This window comes from Camelus dromedarius, chromosome 9 (assembly GCF_036321535.1).
Source record: "Camelus dromedarius isolate mCamDro1 chromosome 9, mCamDro1.pat, whole genome shotgun sequence".
NCBI classification, from domain to species: Eukaryota; Metazoa; Chordata; class Mammalia; order Artiodactyla; family Camelidae; genus Camelus; species Camelus dromedarius.
The window spans coordinates 7,256,048-7,273,089 of record NC_087444.1 but is presented as its reverse complement, the minus strand read 5'-3'; the positions used below and the strand labels follow the sequence as shown (position 1 = coordinate 7,273,089).

Genomic DNA, 17,042 nt, shown 5'->3' with positions numbered 1-17,042 from the left:
TACAATGATAGCTATATGAGTTCAACAAGATAATAGTCAGGCACTTGGAAGTGTCTGGCACCCAGGAAGCCCTTAATTATTACCAATTATAATTATTACTGCTATTAAGCATTGAAATGGATGAGGTAAATCAAGTTGTGGCAAGTTCTCCGATATATTGTAAAATATTTTAAGTTGATATATATATAAGGTGTCTGTATATGATGAAGCCGGTTATGCAAAATACCACACAAGATATTTCTAGTTGGATAGGAGGGAGCACGTAGATGAGAGAGAGGAAGGGGAGAGGTACCTGCAGACACCAGTGTGAGAGCAGCTGACATAGTGGACCTGGTTTTCTCTCCCGCTCTCTCCCTCTCTTTCTCTTTTTCTCTCCTTTTCTTCCTTCTTTCCTTCCTTTCTTCCTTTTCTCTCCTTTTCTTCCTATAGCGAGGCTATACTCATGAGAAATTGTGTAACTAAATCATTATAATGTTTTAAAATGGTTCAGTGGTTTTCAGCTGCTCTCCAAGGAGACCTTTGGTCATGCTTCCTTGTATTGACTACCGATATGTTCAGATTGACCGATGTCTCTTGGAGAAATTTCCCCAGAGTAATTTCAGTCCCTGTGCCCTTTCCTTCTGACTCACACAAACCTTTTGAGAGTGTTTGGTTTATTTTCTCTGCACGGAGACCTTGGTTGTGGCTCACATGCCTTTATTTATGCCTCATGCCCTGGGTCCTGCTTCCCTTGGCACCCCTGTGGTCATCTCCTTTTCAGGTCCTGTCTGTCCTGGGGCCCTGACACGAGCTGTGGGCAGGTGGCTCTCGTTTACAGGATCCACAGTCCCACCCACAGAAAACCCCAGGGAGCCAACTTTCTTCTTCAGCACCATCACTCCTCCTTTCCAAACTCATCCTTTCCTGCTTCCTACCTTCAGGAGCCCAAGCATCTCAAACAGAATCTTCAGTGGTGCTGGTTTCAGGAGGTCTCCAAACACGCAAAGACACTATTCATTACTTTTGAGGGTCCGAGAAAACAGAGGTCTGCCTCTCCTTCTAGGAAATGGAGATGGAAACATTTACATATTCATTAGCTTTACTCTCCTTTATTGGCAGCAGTAAAGTAGAATTAATGGCTTAACAGCTGTGTCACCGAGAGTGAAAACTAGATACAGTAACATTTTAGGCATGTCTACTAGATATAGTATAAATAGATCCAGTTTGAAGGATGTCACCAAAGGACAATAAAAATTTTTCTTTGCCAATAAAAAGTTCAATGGTGCAGAAGTGGCTAAAATCTTATATGATCCCAGTAATATCCCCAAATTTCGAAGAGTGAGGATAAGAGATAGGAGCAACCTCTGTTAGAACAAGGAGTCTATTCTATTTAGAGCTCAATTCAGCACCTTGGACCATCAGGATTAGCAAATAGGCAAATACACACCAAAAGAAAGCCTTCAGAAGAGAGCAACAGACTCTCCTCTGATCAGGCTTCTCATTAATATGGGTATGCGCCAGGTGAAGGAACCCTTTTCTCAGCTGAATGAGTATCATAAACGGGATGAGGAGTTACCTTTATTTTAGAGAATAAAAAAGTCTGCCTGCAAGGACTACACCATTTTCTTGCAGTAGACGTTAAGCTGAACAGAATAGCAATCCTGATATTTCAACAACCTTAGAAATGAAACTGTGCAGAAATAAAGTGGTCTTCCTGGAAATGCCCATGGCCTCAGCTACTGCCCCCACTCGCCACTCAGGCTGGTAAATCATCCAAACAAGATTATAAAACTACATCCTCCAGCTCTTCAGCTCCAGAGCCAAGTGAAGGATTCCCTGACGATTCCTGCAAGCGGTGAGGGGATCTTTGACGACTCTTCCCCAGCTCCTTTTAGGAAGATAAACTGAGCTGAATCTACTCTGATTCAAGTATAAATAATCTGGACAATTACTTAAATCCTTTAAAATGATTTCAGGACACGTTAAGAGAGACATATTTTAAGAGTCAGAATCTGTTTTTGAGGGGAAAAGAAGATTAACTACAAGAATTTAATTAAATTTATGATAGCATCTCCTTTCCACTGTCAAGGAAATGAAAGAAGATGTGTGAAATGAGAGATGAAAGCGAGCTGGAGCAATGGCACAATTAGGAAACTAATGTAAGATAGCAAATAATGTCATGGCAAGATGAAAGCCAATACTAGAAACCATAAAGAACTAAGTCCACAGTGGGGAAAGTCAAACCAGTCATGGTAAGGACAGGTTCCAGCATATATAGTAAAAGAACAAGAGAACAAAACTGATCTGAGTAAAGATGACAGATACAAAGAACATACTGCAGAAATCTAACATGCAAATCATTGTAGATCCTAAAAAGAGAACAAGTGGAGCTTTGGCAATATTCAGGTAAATTCCATAAATATCTGAATCTTTAGGCTAGAAGGGTTAAGAGAATACCAGGTAAAATTAAAGTATATGCTAGAATTTAGATACATACTTCTCAGTGAAATTTTCTAATTTCAATACTGCAAGAAAGAACTCTACAAATATTGTGGTTGGTGCTATTAATGCTCCCAGTTATTAACCACTCCCTTCCTTAGGCCGAGTGTCCCTCCTGCTCCAGGTACTTCGGGCTTGGCCAGTGACACATGAATGAACCTGACATACAGCCCATCAACTGGAAACTCGTAGAGTCATCCGGAGCTTCTGCCAACCCTGTTGCTCTTGAGAAGAAGAAGAAGAAGAGAGAAGGCCACGTTCCAGAAGGGGGCTTCTCTGCCAGCCCGGGTCCCCAAATGGGAAGCTGTGGGAAGCAAACCAACACCCAGACTGTAGCCTGGAGCAGATTCATGGAACCTGACCACCACCACGGAGCATGAGGGAGGAACACACATTTGTTGTTGGGATCCAGCGGAGCTTCTGAGGTTGTAACATAGTATACCTGGTGGAAGCTAATACACACAAAACTTACACCCCAAGACTAACAGCATGCTAGCCTGAGACTTCTCCCTCAACAGCATGAGATGCCAGAACAGATTGGAGTAACGTCTTCCGAATTTTCAGTGAAAATTTTTGTGACGTAAGAATTCTCTTCCCACCCAAAAGGTCATTTAAGTATTAAGATAACCATAAAATACTGTACATGTAAGAGTTCAGGAATTATATTACTCATGAAAGGTACCAGAAGATGTTTACCAACTAACTGAGTAAATCGCCAACGTCTAGAGCTCTGACATTGAGAAGAGTCATCATATAAGTGGATTGGCAGGAGGTACAGGAACTATTTAAATATAGAATTAATTAGAATTGACTGTGGTAAATAAAGTAGCGGGAACAGTGCAAAATTATAAAATTCATTTGAAGAGAAGATACATAACAAAGCAAATTAACACAACAGTGGCAGGATGGAAGAGAAATCTTAGACAATATCAACAAAATTACCCAAGTATGGTAATGTGGAGATTTTTGTAAAGGAGGAACTCAATATTACTATTTCATTCTTGCACTGCTAACTAGAAAAAGTTAGGTTCAAGCATTTTTGAAAAATAAAAGTTATCAGGAGTACTTTAAAATAATTTTAAAAGGCCAATGACAAAATGTAAGATTTAAATGACACACTTGCCAATGGGCCGATGTCTGTTAAAAATCCTCATTGAAAAATGGGCAAGGTTCCTGAATAGGCAAGTCATTAGAGATCAAATGTAAATGAAGAGGAAGTGTATAGAAAAGTGTTCTCTGCCATGTTTGATGAAAATGCACGAAGTGTCTTTTATGCAACACTGTGAAGTTGGTTCTTACCCTGTAAGCAAGGGGGAGCCTTTAAGGAGTGTAAGGAAGGAGATGGCATGTTTAGAATGGAGAATAAATTGCAGCAAAACAAGACAAAACAAAAGCCAATCTGAGAGGCCGCTGTAAAACTCCAGGTAAATGGTAACAGTGACTTGGACTGGACCACAGTGCAGCCATGTTACGCCACTGTCACTGATCAGATGCTGATTCTGAGCAGAGGAGTTGTCCGTCCAGGCTGCTACGACAGAATACTGCAGACTGAGTGGCTTAGAAATAGCCTCGGAGGCTGGGATACCCAAGATCGAGGCGCTGGCGGATTCAGTCTGCAGCGAGGGCCCGCTTCCTGGTTGTAGATGGCCACCTTCTCCCTGTGTCCTCACACGGCAGCAGGCGTGAGGGAGCTCTCTAGAGTCTTTCTTGTAAGAACACTTATCCCATTCATTGAAGGACTCTGCCATCATGATCCGATCACCTCCCCAAAGCCCCATTTCCTAATATCATCACACTGAGGGCTAGGTTTCAACAAGTGGACCTGCGGGGGACACCCGCACTCAGTCTATGCCGGGGCTCCCTAGCCCAGTGCTTTACAGTGGAAAAGGGCCGACCACTGGCCAGCAGGTCAGTAAGACAGCCGTCCCTCTGCCCCACCCACCTCAGGAGACACGCTGACCTTTCATCTGGGGCGCTTTCCTGTCCTCTCTTCAGAGACTTCTCTTGTCCATAAGTAAAGGAAAGGGATTGCGCTGACTTCCTTCCCGGGACCCTCCTGGGTCCAGCTGCCTTCATCCCAGCAGCAAAGCACTGACTAGTTTTGTTTTTTCTCTCTTTCTTGCCCCCTGCTTGTTCTTGCTCCGAGGCGGAAAGCTGCCATTCCGATCTGCACATGCAGATGATGCACACAGACGCCTCGTCAGTCTTAACTGATGCCGAACAGAAAATCTAGGGAAAGGGACACTATCTGGCAAGGGAACAAAAGTGTTTAAAAATAAACATAAGGATGGGCGGCGTTGGATAGAAAATGGAATATTTCCAGTAGATCTAACAGGAGTTGTTACCTGCCTAGTTTTATTAAGGCAATTAGAACTGGCCACTGTGGGCACTTATGGCTGGCTGATTTGAAGTGACTTTGAAATAACTTAGTGGACAGAGCCAGGTATAAGAAATGCTGTTTGAGATTTTTTTTTCCCCCCGTCTGAGCCGAGGCATTGTTTTTTAAGTTTCTGTGATCTAATCATTTAAACCAAAGGTAATACCTTCTTGCCAATGAGAAATGGAAGGTAACGCTAGGAATAATTTACAAGATTACAGTTTTGCACCTCAGGTCAGGGACTTCCCACTAACCTACACTATCCAAGGAGCTCATGGTGTGAAAGCACTCCCTGATTCACACAAGTATCTCCTGAACGAACGTGGTAAGCAATGAAGACAATTATAAAAATCTAAAAATGTCATAAGGAGTGTGTACTATTACAGATGGAAATGACCGTGTTTTGTTTAATTCCCATGGCAACTGTAAAGGAAAATTATATGGATAGGAAAATTCTAAGGGAATTCACAGTGACCCAGGGAAGCACATGCATTGACATTTACCTCGATGGTTTTGCAGATTATAAAATCACAGACATCAAGGTGAAGCCTGAGCTGAAATTTAGGCATAATGGGAGGGATAGGGGGATGTCCGGGATGGAGGACCGGACTTCTGCAGCTGGCAATCCTGAATTTGGAGCTTGTTTTGGCTATATTATAACTAGGTGGGACTAGACAAATTACTCCTCGTCTCCTTACCTGAAAAGTTGATAGAATCATGATTTCCTTCTAGAGTAATAGGTGGGATTAATAAATCTCAGATAAACCACTTAGCACATGGTAGGTGCTTCACACAAGTTAATTTCCTCCTGCAACAATAATGACTCCCATCGTAGGATTTTAATTTTATTTCGGGATGGGGTACCTCTACAGATACATTTCACAGATTTAAAAGCTTGTACAGATTGTCTATGTCATGCATAGCACATGTGGCAGGAAATATTATAGTATAAAAGGCTGCATACATTAGTGTCAAAGCAACAGCAAAACAATCCAGTGTTTCCTTGCCAAGGCAAAGATGATTATACATCACGCTGCTCTCTGTGATAAATTCCTTTGAGGTTTCAGAACGCCGTGCACAAATAACTCTGGCAATCTATTTAAGAGTCAGTTGCTTTTCTATAATGCAAATCTTTGTTTTACAGAGCTGTTGGACTGTAATGTAAATGTTATATAGGACCTTGTCAAAACAACTTTATTAGTGAACAGAGATTGGAATAGTTAGTGGAACTAAATCTATTTGTATTTTAGGCTTTTTTTTTTTTTTTCTCAATCCAAGCTTTGAACACTTATGAAAAATATTTGAAGTAAATCAGTGTTTACATACTGTACTCTGTTCCCATTTGTTAAATTTAATTTGGCTTAGAAAGGCAGTTGAAAATTAAAGCTTAAAATTCCGATAGGCCTCAGCGTTTTAAGTTAGAAGAACTCACATATACTCTCATTACTTTGCCATATGTCGTTTTTCTTATTTGTGCTGCCATATAGCCATTATTTCCCCACGCTATTTCTATATCATAGTATACTACACAAAGAAGAAAAGCCAGATTTTTTTTGTCTACCAGGCCTTTTATAAAAACATCTTTTCGGTAAATTACTTTTGAATATAGACAAGCTCTCTCATCTCATTTTATGAATAAATGTAGAGTTGATGACTGCATTTTAAGTTATATGATTCCTACAGTCGTTAGTTAAGGAGAGAACAGAACAACGATGGATTAAAAAAAAATCATTCTCAGTGTACACATCCTTAGTTACACATGGAAAACGGCTCACACCCGTTCACCCCCCTCTTCTCTCAGCTCAGTTTCCTTTGGGTGGACCATCCCAGAGGCATTGTCAAGGCCTTCAGAATCAGTCCAGAGCACCATGACACAATGAACTTTTTTTTTGTAGAGAAAACGTAAAGTTTTCATTTGACTAAAACTAGGAAAATAAGCAATGACAGTCTTGTGAAACAATCACTCTCGTTTGTTGTTTCTGTTTAAGGGACAACACGTGATTCATGAATATTGTTTAATATTTGAAAATCTGGCTAGCTAGGCAAAACAAAAATGAATAGCATCCTACCACAGAAATCATTGGAAATATTGTCTTAAAATAGCCTCTGAGGCCCCATGGGTGTGTGTGGGGGGGATTGTGTGAGGTACAGGGTCCCCTGGACGTTCCTTCCTATAGCCTGCATTTGTCACTTCACAGTATATCATGGACACGGTCACAGATCAGTGAATCCGTAATCATCTCAACCATGACTATAAAAGCTAACCTTCAGTGAGAGCTTCTTATGCATCTGGAATTATGCAAAGAACGTCACACATAAGACACCACTTTAGTTTTTGCAGAAATCACTCAAATGTATCTTATCATTCCTATTTTATAGAGAAAGAGACATAAAAAGGTTAAGTAATTTGTCCAAAGGCACACAACCTGTCTGTGTTCTGAAATTGGAATACAGAGCTGTATTTTCCAGTTTTTATTTGTATTCCATGTTTATCACTTCAGAGCTCAAAATTTTAATTGCTATATATATTAGAGAATTACGTTGAAAACATTTTAATCCCTGTAAATGAACCATTACCTGAGCTATTCCTAGAGGACTGCTTCCACTTCCAGTTTCCCGTACTTATAAACAATACTAGGGTCGACATCTCTAAAATAGATTTGTAAGTTCAGTCAATAATGTACTTAAGATATATTCAAAGAAGTGGAAATGCTGGGGAGAAAAAGAGAGGACAAGTACTCTTAAGGTTTTCAGTTTGATTCATATTCTGAATTATTTCCAACAGTGGAGAATATTGTTCTTAATAATCTGCACCAATTTCATAGGTCAAAACTAAATGAAGTACCTTATTTTAATTTGTATTTTTGAATACTTTCCCATACATTTATTTTGTATTTTTCTTTCTGTGACTGAGACAATCAGATATTGAAACAGTGATTCAATAAAAGACAAATCAAATTCTAGGCATCACTTGGTGTTTAGACTTGATTCATGGAGTGGCTAATGGTCCTTTTTGTTTTAATTAGGGCTTATTAAAGGCATAATTTCCATTATATAAAATTCCCTTTTAGCATATAGTTTTATGAGTTTTGACAAATACCTACCGTCATGTAATCATCACCATAGTCAAGTTATAAAACATTTCTATGATCCTGAAAGTTTCCACCTTTCCCCTTTGTAGTCAACCCCTGCTTTAGTCCCCAACCCCTGGCAACCACTAGTCTATTTTCTGTTTGTATGGTTTTATCTTTCCTAAGATGTCATATAAATGGATTCATACAGTGTGTAGCCTTTTGAGTTGGACTTCTTTCAGACTTGTTTCTTTGTATAATGCATTTGAGATTCATTCATGTTATTACCTGCATTATAGTTTTCTTTTTTCTTGCTGAGTAGTATTCCATTGTATGGATATACCACTTTTTTTAAATCCATTTACCAACTGAAGGATATTTGGGTTGCTTCCAGTTTTTCCTAATTATGAATAAAGCTGATATAAAATTTTATACACAGGCTTTTGTGTGAATATATATTTTTCTATCTCTTGGATAAATACCTAGGAATGGGATTGCTGGGTTGTGTGGTAAGTGTATGTTTACCTGTACATTTTTTTCTGAAATACCTGTGTCATGCCTAATGGCCCTTATGGTTTTGAGTGGTTGTGAACTGAATCTTGATGTGGCTCATCCAGATTTTTATTGATTAGTTCTTCTTTCTTAAAATAGGCCAGTTTCTAAATAAGGAGTTTTAATCAGCTCCCAGTTATACAAGAGCTCACCATGCACTTGGTATATTACCTACATCCTCTGATTCTTCTCTGTCAAGCATTGGGCTGCTTAGCAAATCTAATACATTCTAAAAAGTTAAATAAATAAGAAGCCAATTAGATAGATGAAAATGCTAGTATCAAACAAGGCATGAGTACAATTTATGGATGAGTTACCTTTCTTGTCATCACTTGTTATGTACAGTAAAATTTTATTTGTTATTAGATTTATGGGATACATGGAAGATGTAACAGATATCAAATAAGAAGCACTGTGGTACATTCCCCAGGACTCAAGATCTTGTTTACAGTTTCAGGAGTCTGTACTTTTATAGATTTTAAATAGACAATTTTATAAGCAAGTTCAGAACAGGGTGATGATAGTTATGCTAGAAGAGCACATAAAGGAGGACCTTTCCAAACTCAGCAATGCTTGCAACATCCTCTGAGTAAAGACCTGAAAGACTGTTAGCCAAGGGAGGAGGAGAGAGAAGAATGCTCAGGTAGAGGAACCAGCTTGCATCAAGATTTTGTTCAACAGGTGAGATAGGAGCACAGAGGCAAAAGACCTGCACTGCCATTAAAGAGTATTCGGGTGGGATCCAGAATCAGTGTAATATAAATAGAATAGGGAAGAAACAAGATGGACTGGGGCAGATGAACAAATATTGGTTGGGAAATTTCCACAATGGCCAAGGAAACTCTACAGCATGAGGAAGGTAGAACAGGAGGTAAATTGGTAAGTTGGGTTGGTGATTGAGAATATAGTTGGGAATATGGGCTAAAAGCATGTTGGACAAGTCATTAGAGTTAGGGAAGTTAAGAAACTCTGATAGAGTACAGGGACACCTGCATCCGCCAAGTATCATAACCACAGGGGTATTAAAACAGTCTTGACTGGAGTTTCACGTCAGTGCGTTGGGAAACACTGAGTTAAAGTGAAACATGGGTGTTTGTTGTAGGTCTTCTCAACACCTCATGCACCATGAAACTCTAAGCAAGGAATATAATGTGCAGCTCTTCCCAACAGCATTTGAACACAGAGATTTTTTTTTTTTTTTTGAGAATCATTCAGGATTACTGCTTTTTTAAGCAAAGCTCTATTTACCAGAGAAATGAGAGTTTTTTAAAATTTTAATTTAATTATTTTGGGGGGGAGTTAATTAGGTTTATTTTTTTTTAATTTTATTATTTTTATTGGAGGTACTGGGGATCGAACCCAGGACCTCGTGCATGCTAAGCATGCACTCTACCACTAGTTATATGCCATCCCCCTCAAAATGATCGTTTTAAGGGAAGAATTGATTGTGTGTACCCGACAATGCTTACATTGCTAACTAATCACTTTCTACCTTCTTGGCAGTGGTTCTCAGACTGGTGTAAAATGGAATCCATCACTTGCAGGACTTGCAAAAAAGGCAAACTTCTGGAATGCGTGCTCAAGAACCTGATTCAGTAGGCCTGGGCTTGAGCCAGGCTCTGCAGTGTGTCAGGCACCTAGGTGACTGGGATGTGGCACTGGCAGTTGGCCTGGATCCAGCTGGGCCTGCAGAGCTTCTGAAACAGTGATTTTTAATATTGGCTACACAGTAGAAATAATCTGGAGAGCCTTTAAAATGCCCACTGATCAGGCCGCACCTCAGAGCAATTAAATTCCAATTTCTAGGGCTGCAGCAGTAATCTTTCCAACCTGCAGCCAAACTGAGAAGCCGCGCCCCTCAAGGGCCAGCGTGGAAAGCCGTAGGCTTATTCGGCTCCTCGGGACTTGGAAATACTTCCTAAGCTCTAGAGCTCGCGCTCCGGTAAAGGCTCTCCTGCCTCTGGTTTAATTAGCTTATCAGAGAAGGCCACCCAGAGATTCCTCCTTTCTCCAGGGAGAAATGATTCTCTCCGAAAGTAGCTTTCAGCCTTTCTCCAAATAGAGCAGAAAGGGAATTCCTGAGAAGAAACAAAATTCTGAGCTGATATAAAACTCTCAGTTGAAACAGAACCACTGGAAACTGGTTCCAAAAATGTCATCTCTCCTGAGGCAGCTCTGGTTCTATCTTATTTAGCTTTTATGTCTTCACATCCCCAACTTTTTTAAACAAGAAATGGCTTAGCATGAGGTCTGCAGTGTGTCACAGTCTCAAGTTAGAGGTGTTCTAATAATTTCTTCTTAGATGGACCTAATATCATTTCTTTTTTCCTAAAATGCTCACCAACCTCACAACGTACCAGGAGGAAAACTTCATGTGATGAAGTAGAGTCTTGGAGCGCACACTTCATACGCTACAGCTTTTCTTTCTTCTTTCTTCTCCTGCCCACTTTGCCCTCATCAAAAGACATAGTGAAGGCAGGAAGGAAGCAGATAGCAAAATAAAGACGGCCAGTGTTTGGGAGTAGGACATCCATCTACCTGCCGCCCCCTGATAAAATGTAGGCTGCATCCATATTGCATCAGAGTTGTTGATTATTAAGGACCGCAATTCCTTATCCTCAATCATTAGTGCTAGGTTGTTTTTCAGGATTGAGGTATTTTATGTTTTACGGAAAGATCCTGTATATTCTGTTCCATAAGCAGAATCTTGGGCAGCGCTTTATAATCAAAGATGGATATTTCTGCAGCACAAACCAGAATACCAATTGCCTCACAGCAATTCAGGTTTGTTGTTTTGCCACCAAATGAGTTTGCACCAATCTTTTGGGAAATACGTGGGTTTTAAAGTTTGTTTGGATATTAAGATTGTAGACTACAGCATTATAAAATCCCAACCAATTATTTTTAAAACTTCTGGATTTCTTTTTTATTTTTTCTTTCTCTCTTTTATTTCACTTTTTATCTTGTTTCTCTGGCTTTTATAGACAACTGTAATGGTGTGTTTGAGTAGAGACAAGGATCTCTGCATATCATCTCATTTAATTTTAATAAAAATCCGTTCAAATAGGTATTATTATTTCCATTTCACAGATGGGAAAGCTAGGTCTCTGAAAGGTTAAATTGTATGTGAAAATTTCAGTTGTTACGGTGCTCACCTTCAAACATTTGACATTCACACTACCCTACTGTGAAGTCCACGCTGCCACACAGCTTCCTGCCCAACAAAGCTGAAGACATATATCATTGAATTCATGACTTGCACAGATCCCACTTGGACATAAAAACTGATTGCTGATAACCTCCTGTTAAAAAACAAAAGCTGTCTATAACCATCCTGAAAGAAAGAAACTAGAACACAATTCAACCTTGGCACCAGGTCCGTCTAACAATCTAACAGCATAGAGCTTTAAATAGCCTAGTACTTTATCCAAGTAAGTAAGTCAATATTTAAATAAACACTGAAATAATGTGTAAAATACATTTTGTAGGTGTCCCGAATCCAACCCATTGAGAATGGTCAAGAAGAAAATTCACAGGGAACGTCCTTTAAAGACTGTCTTGCAAGGCTCTTCAGCTGGATAATGGGACTCAGCCACTGTGAACACCTTCAATTAAGGCAATAAACGTATGTGCGCTCGAGCGCACTGGGGTTGGAGTTGGGTTGCAAATCTAAGGCAAATATAAAAAAAAAAAAAAAATGCGTCCTTCTCTGCAGGTTTCCATTACAACCAAAAGGGATCCAGATACTTGGTGGTTTTGGTTGTCATTGTTATTTTTATTATTTAGCATTCAAATATATATTGTTTTTTCACTGATTTTTTTTACCCATTAATGGGAATTTAGCATTCCTCAACCAAATAGCCCTTAATTTTAGTGACTTTTTTGTTTTCTTCCCTGAAGTGCTCTTTTTGCATTTCTCTCTATTTTTTCAGAGAAGTAGCAGATCTTGTTAGGTGGCAAGTTGTCACCAAATTGTCATGTCATAAATAAATGACAGTTTTTAAGTAACTTTTTAAAATTACAAAGTGTCATTTTATACAAATGGAGGTTTAGAATAAATAGTAAAATGGAGATTTTCACATAGAACTTAAAGCTTCAAAAATTGGCGTAGAGACTTAGTGTTTGCCGAAACTGCTTTTCAGAAACACATGCTTACGGTTCCATGGGACCTCTGCACTCAAGGACTGGATTCAGTATTTTGCTCACTGGTTTGCTGTGGACTTGAATGAACAATTTCTAATGGATGTAGCATAGTCTGATCTTCAACTCTTTGGACTCAAGCTCTGTTATCTCCACTATGAGCCTCTGCATGCAATCGCACTGATAAATTATATGACCACTTTTTTCTTGTGACTCGGAATTAAGCTTTTATGCATGAGTTTTGGTTTGCTTACTGAGTGTTTGCACTATCGTCTACTAATAAGATTTATTTAGTGTTGCATATTAGGAAATCAGCCAGATTCAAAGAAAACCTTTGTCACCGAATTTGCTTCATAGGGAGTCCATTTCTCAAGACAGGTGATCTGAAAAATACCAAGTGCAATTCTAGTTTGGTTTTTTTTTTTTATATTACTGAGAAAAATGTCAATGGGGACGTGAGCAACATCATAACTTCCTGCACTGGGATTTGAATATTTCAAATCATTGCATTTACATTCAGGTAATTGTTATAATATAGAATCACAGAGTCTTATAGATGGTAAGGACCTTCTTATCCTTTCTCTAGATTCTTTCAGGGGAAAACACCCCTGTACTAGACGAGAATTCAACTTACTTCTTAAAGCCTGCTGAGATTAATAATCCATCTCTTTCCCTCTGTGGTGTGGGTTCATTTGCTCTCAGTGACATTAAAGAGTAGATGGCCCCTGTGCTCTCTGTGTTTCTTTCATTTACTTAGAAACTACTATTAAACCTCCCTTTAATTGTCTCTTCCCTATGCACAGTCACTTCAGTGTTTTATTTCATCTGTTTCTCTCTCAACGACCACCTTTAAATGATAAGCCCTGAGCAGAACGCTTCTAATTCCAGTCAGATAGGAAAAATCATCTTAGAACTTCAGTGTGATGTGAAAACAAAAGGGTGCTAATTGGGAAAAAGCAGGAATTTCCCCAGAGCCCTGGGATCTAAAAGTGGAGTCAGCCTGGAAACAAACTGTTACCCTCGGAATTTAACCTGGTAATGACTTTGCATAAAGAAAAGGGCAATACTATTTGGAATTTACGGACAGTGAAGGGAAGATCCAGGCCACTGAAATGTGCTTTTAAATGCCAAGACTGAACCCAGAGTTTCCTGGATCTCAACAGCACACAGAGTCATCTGTCCAATGCTTTCTAAGGGGCCCTTGTCTCGCTGTGTGGGAAGCCCCGGTTTAAGCCTCCTGTTCTTGTAGAGATGACGAGCACCCCATTGCCCTCATCATGCCCAGGCTTAGGTGGTAATTTGTGTGGTCTCCCTACAGCCACTGCACGTTTCTTTGTCACTCTCTCCAGCTTGTGCCTGTCACTTAGTTTTCCGTCTACGTCTGTTCTCCCTTGCTTTGATTATTGGTGATTTGTTCCTTTGTTTCTTTGCTTTATTAAGGTCTTTTAATATTTCAGTTCTCCTGCCAAGGTGATGGTTGTCCCCTTCACTCAGGATCATCTTAGCAAATGTAATGAGCCTTGTGGACACATTATTTAGGTTAAGGGAACAGTGATACTTAGGCCAGTGGCCTTTGAAGCACGATTCATTTTCTCTCTTTTTTAAAATCTCCCTTCCTTTCTTTCTACTGTCACTTCTTCACCCTTTTTCTACCCACCGGTCACCACTGACTGATTAATCTTCAGTTTATGTCTTAACATCTTCCCAGCAATTCCTAGGTGCTCGATCCTGCCCAGAGGAGTGACAATTTTGTCAGTTTTACACTGAAACACTGTATATCACATTGTATTTTCTCAGTTCCCAGATTTCAAGTCCCCATGGGGCCACTGGAAATAAAACTATGATGTTCTGTCTCCACCATTCTTAGGCCTTTCATTCAGTCACAGTAGGTTACGTAACTCTGACAAATCTTTTTTTGTCCTGAAGTCACACTTGTGCTTTTGTAAGGAAAACTCAAGAAAACTTGGAGATGGGCTGCTGAATTCATCAACATTTTCATCATGCAGTTTTTAAATGGGAACTTAAAGTTTCTAAGGTTGGATCAGGAGTTAGTGAAGAAGTCAGCGTGCTCTGCTCCCTACTAATTCTTACCAATATTGTTTTTTCTCTGGGTTTAAGTGGGCCCAGCCTAGAAAATAATGCCATAAGCAGTCATCAGTGATAGCCTTCTAGTTGTGGTTAATATGCCTCAATTCAGTGAAAATGAATTTTAATTTATTCACACACATTTTAAAAATGTTTTAGCTATTTAAGACACTTTAACTTGAAAAGAGCTTCATATACATGGAAGAAATCTCATGGCCTGCATTCATTCCATGAAATTTTATTTATGACGTCTTTAAAGAGTCAAAACTACTCTGAAAAATATTCAAAACAGAGAATACGCTGTTTTAAAAAACCCTTTGTAATGCTGCTGTTACTGGTTGGGGCTGACACTTACGCTAGCTCTTGACATGACCTACATGTGACATGATTAATTATGTCATTGATTTTCTGCTGCAGTATTTCAGCAGCCCTGGTATGGCCGATTGCATGTCTGAAACCATTTAAATATTAGCCGTCCCACATGGTTTCTTTGTACACAATTCTGTTGCTTAAAAAAAAAAAAAAAGTCAAAAGTCTCTGAGAAGAATTCCCTGGTTGAGGTAAACACAGAGATTGCGGTCTGCAGTCTGGAGTCATGCATCAGAAATGAAGTGTTTGAGTAGATCTTTGTCAACCAGCAAATGCCATTTCAGTCTGAACATTTCACCACTCATCTCTGCCATCTGTCTCACAGGGAGCAATTAATCTGAAACTCCAACGTGCAGCAATCAAATTCCATGAACACTGAACAGAATATTAACGTGCCCAGCTTTGCCGCTGTCATCTCTCCACATTTCAGTGTTAATTTTGACTAAGGCAAATGTAACATTATAATCTATTTGGTTAATTAAGAACCTTGAATAAACTATATAATGAGCAGCTTAATTTATGGACTCATACATGCAACTCATTCTACTAAAGCTGTATTTTTATTTTTATTTATTTATTTATTTATTTATTTATTTTTGCAATTTAAACCTCTATGAGCTAGTTTTATCTCCGGCTAATGATTATTTGTAAAAGCACTAAAACTTTGATGAGGCCAGTTTTCCCAGGGCTCTGACTCTGCAATTCCCTTCTCTCTGTGCAGAACCACATCACCGCCTTCGCAGAAGTCACATGATATTGAAGGAGATGGTCCTTCACTGCACTGGACGTCATCCCTCTTCACCGTCCATTCATAACACCCGAAGTGTGTTTGATTACAGAAGCCGTTTCTAAAGTTGTCCGATCGTTTTTATAATTTAAAAATCAGTGTCAACGTCTCTGTTTCCCCCGCTAGACTGTGAGCTCCTCAAGGGCAGGACCGTGTCTTTTCTCTTCTCTGTGTCCCCAGCACTTAGAGCAACGCCTCACACAAAGTAGGTGTTCAGCAAAACGTGATGACCGATGAACAAATTCATTCTGAAATAAAACGTTCACTTTAGTTTCTCACAGAATCCCTGGGCTCTGTGAAAAGAAACCTCTACACGAGTCATCTTTGTGTAAGAAATCCCTCCACTGGGGGCTAGTTAGCTTTTTAATTTTTCATATCTCTTCTTATTCGGCAGTAGACCATGTTTCATTTGAAGTGGACTTTGAACGTCATGGGGGTTTTTATCTTATGATTTAGCATGACCTTGTTTCCGTTCTAACAGATTTCAGTGTGTGAAATTACTTTTAGAAAGTATGTTCTGTACTAAAATAATGTTTGCACATTATATTATGCTCTATTTCACTTAAAATACCATTCATACTATAAATTCTAAGACTGGTGCTTCTGCTTTTGAAGGGGAAAATGCCAATTTTTACTGTAATAAGTAATGTATCATAATTAAAAATTATTTATTTGGATTTTTGTTCCTGAGAATTGTGGCTTAATTGTTAACTTGTAGTTTTTGAACTTGGGGAGTGTGTAGAATAGTCTGAGTGAGTAAATCCAGCAAAGGTACCTATTTATTGAGCAATTTTCCACTGATAACAGTGTCTAAAGAGGTCAAAGTCTCCATTCTTAGGCTGTTTACTAGTCAAGTTTCCACATAATTTAAATAGGAAAGAATCACACCCTGACAACGTAATTTAAATTATATAAATGCAAGAAATGTACCTAACGAATTTTACTTTGCGTATGTGTGCTACTTTATAGTTACAAAATACATTATCATTTTTTTATTTCATTTAATCCTCACAATAACCTTGGGTGAACATTAAAAGGATGACTTTAGTTTTACAGGTGAGAAAAATGAAGACAAGGCGGGGTAAATAATGTGCCCAGTTCCACACACCTGGTAAGAGGCGGTTAAAATTTAAATTCTGATGTTCTGACCCTGAACCAGTATTCTTTTTAAATACACCACAGC

The 17,042-nt window shown here is 39.1% G+C and overlaps 1 protein-coding gene across 5 annotated transcripts in view; it reads left to right on the top strand.

Moving 5' to 3' along the window:
- The window catches only part of PLPPR5 (phospholipid phosphatase related 5), a 102,194-nt gene extending 85,658 nt beyond the window's left edge, over positions 1-16,536 (top strand). For 2 of the 5 annotated variants that reach the window (XM_064488753.1, XM_064488749.1), the window contains exons 6-7: positions 11,967-12,103; positions 15,794-16,536. In XM_064488753.1, the coding sequence (XP_064344823.1) occupies positions 11,967-12,101 (135 nt within the window). In that variant the 3' untranslated portion in view covers positions 12,102-12,103; positions 15,794-16,536. Of the gene's footprint in view, positions 1-2,579; positions 4,998-11,966; positions 12,104-15,793 lie in introns of those variants that run through there. The other 3 variants (XM_064488752.1, XM_064488750.1, XM_064488751.1) reach the window with 2 other exon arrangements.
- Positions 16,537-17,042: the final 506 nt, after the last annotated feature.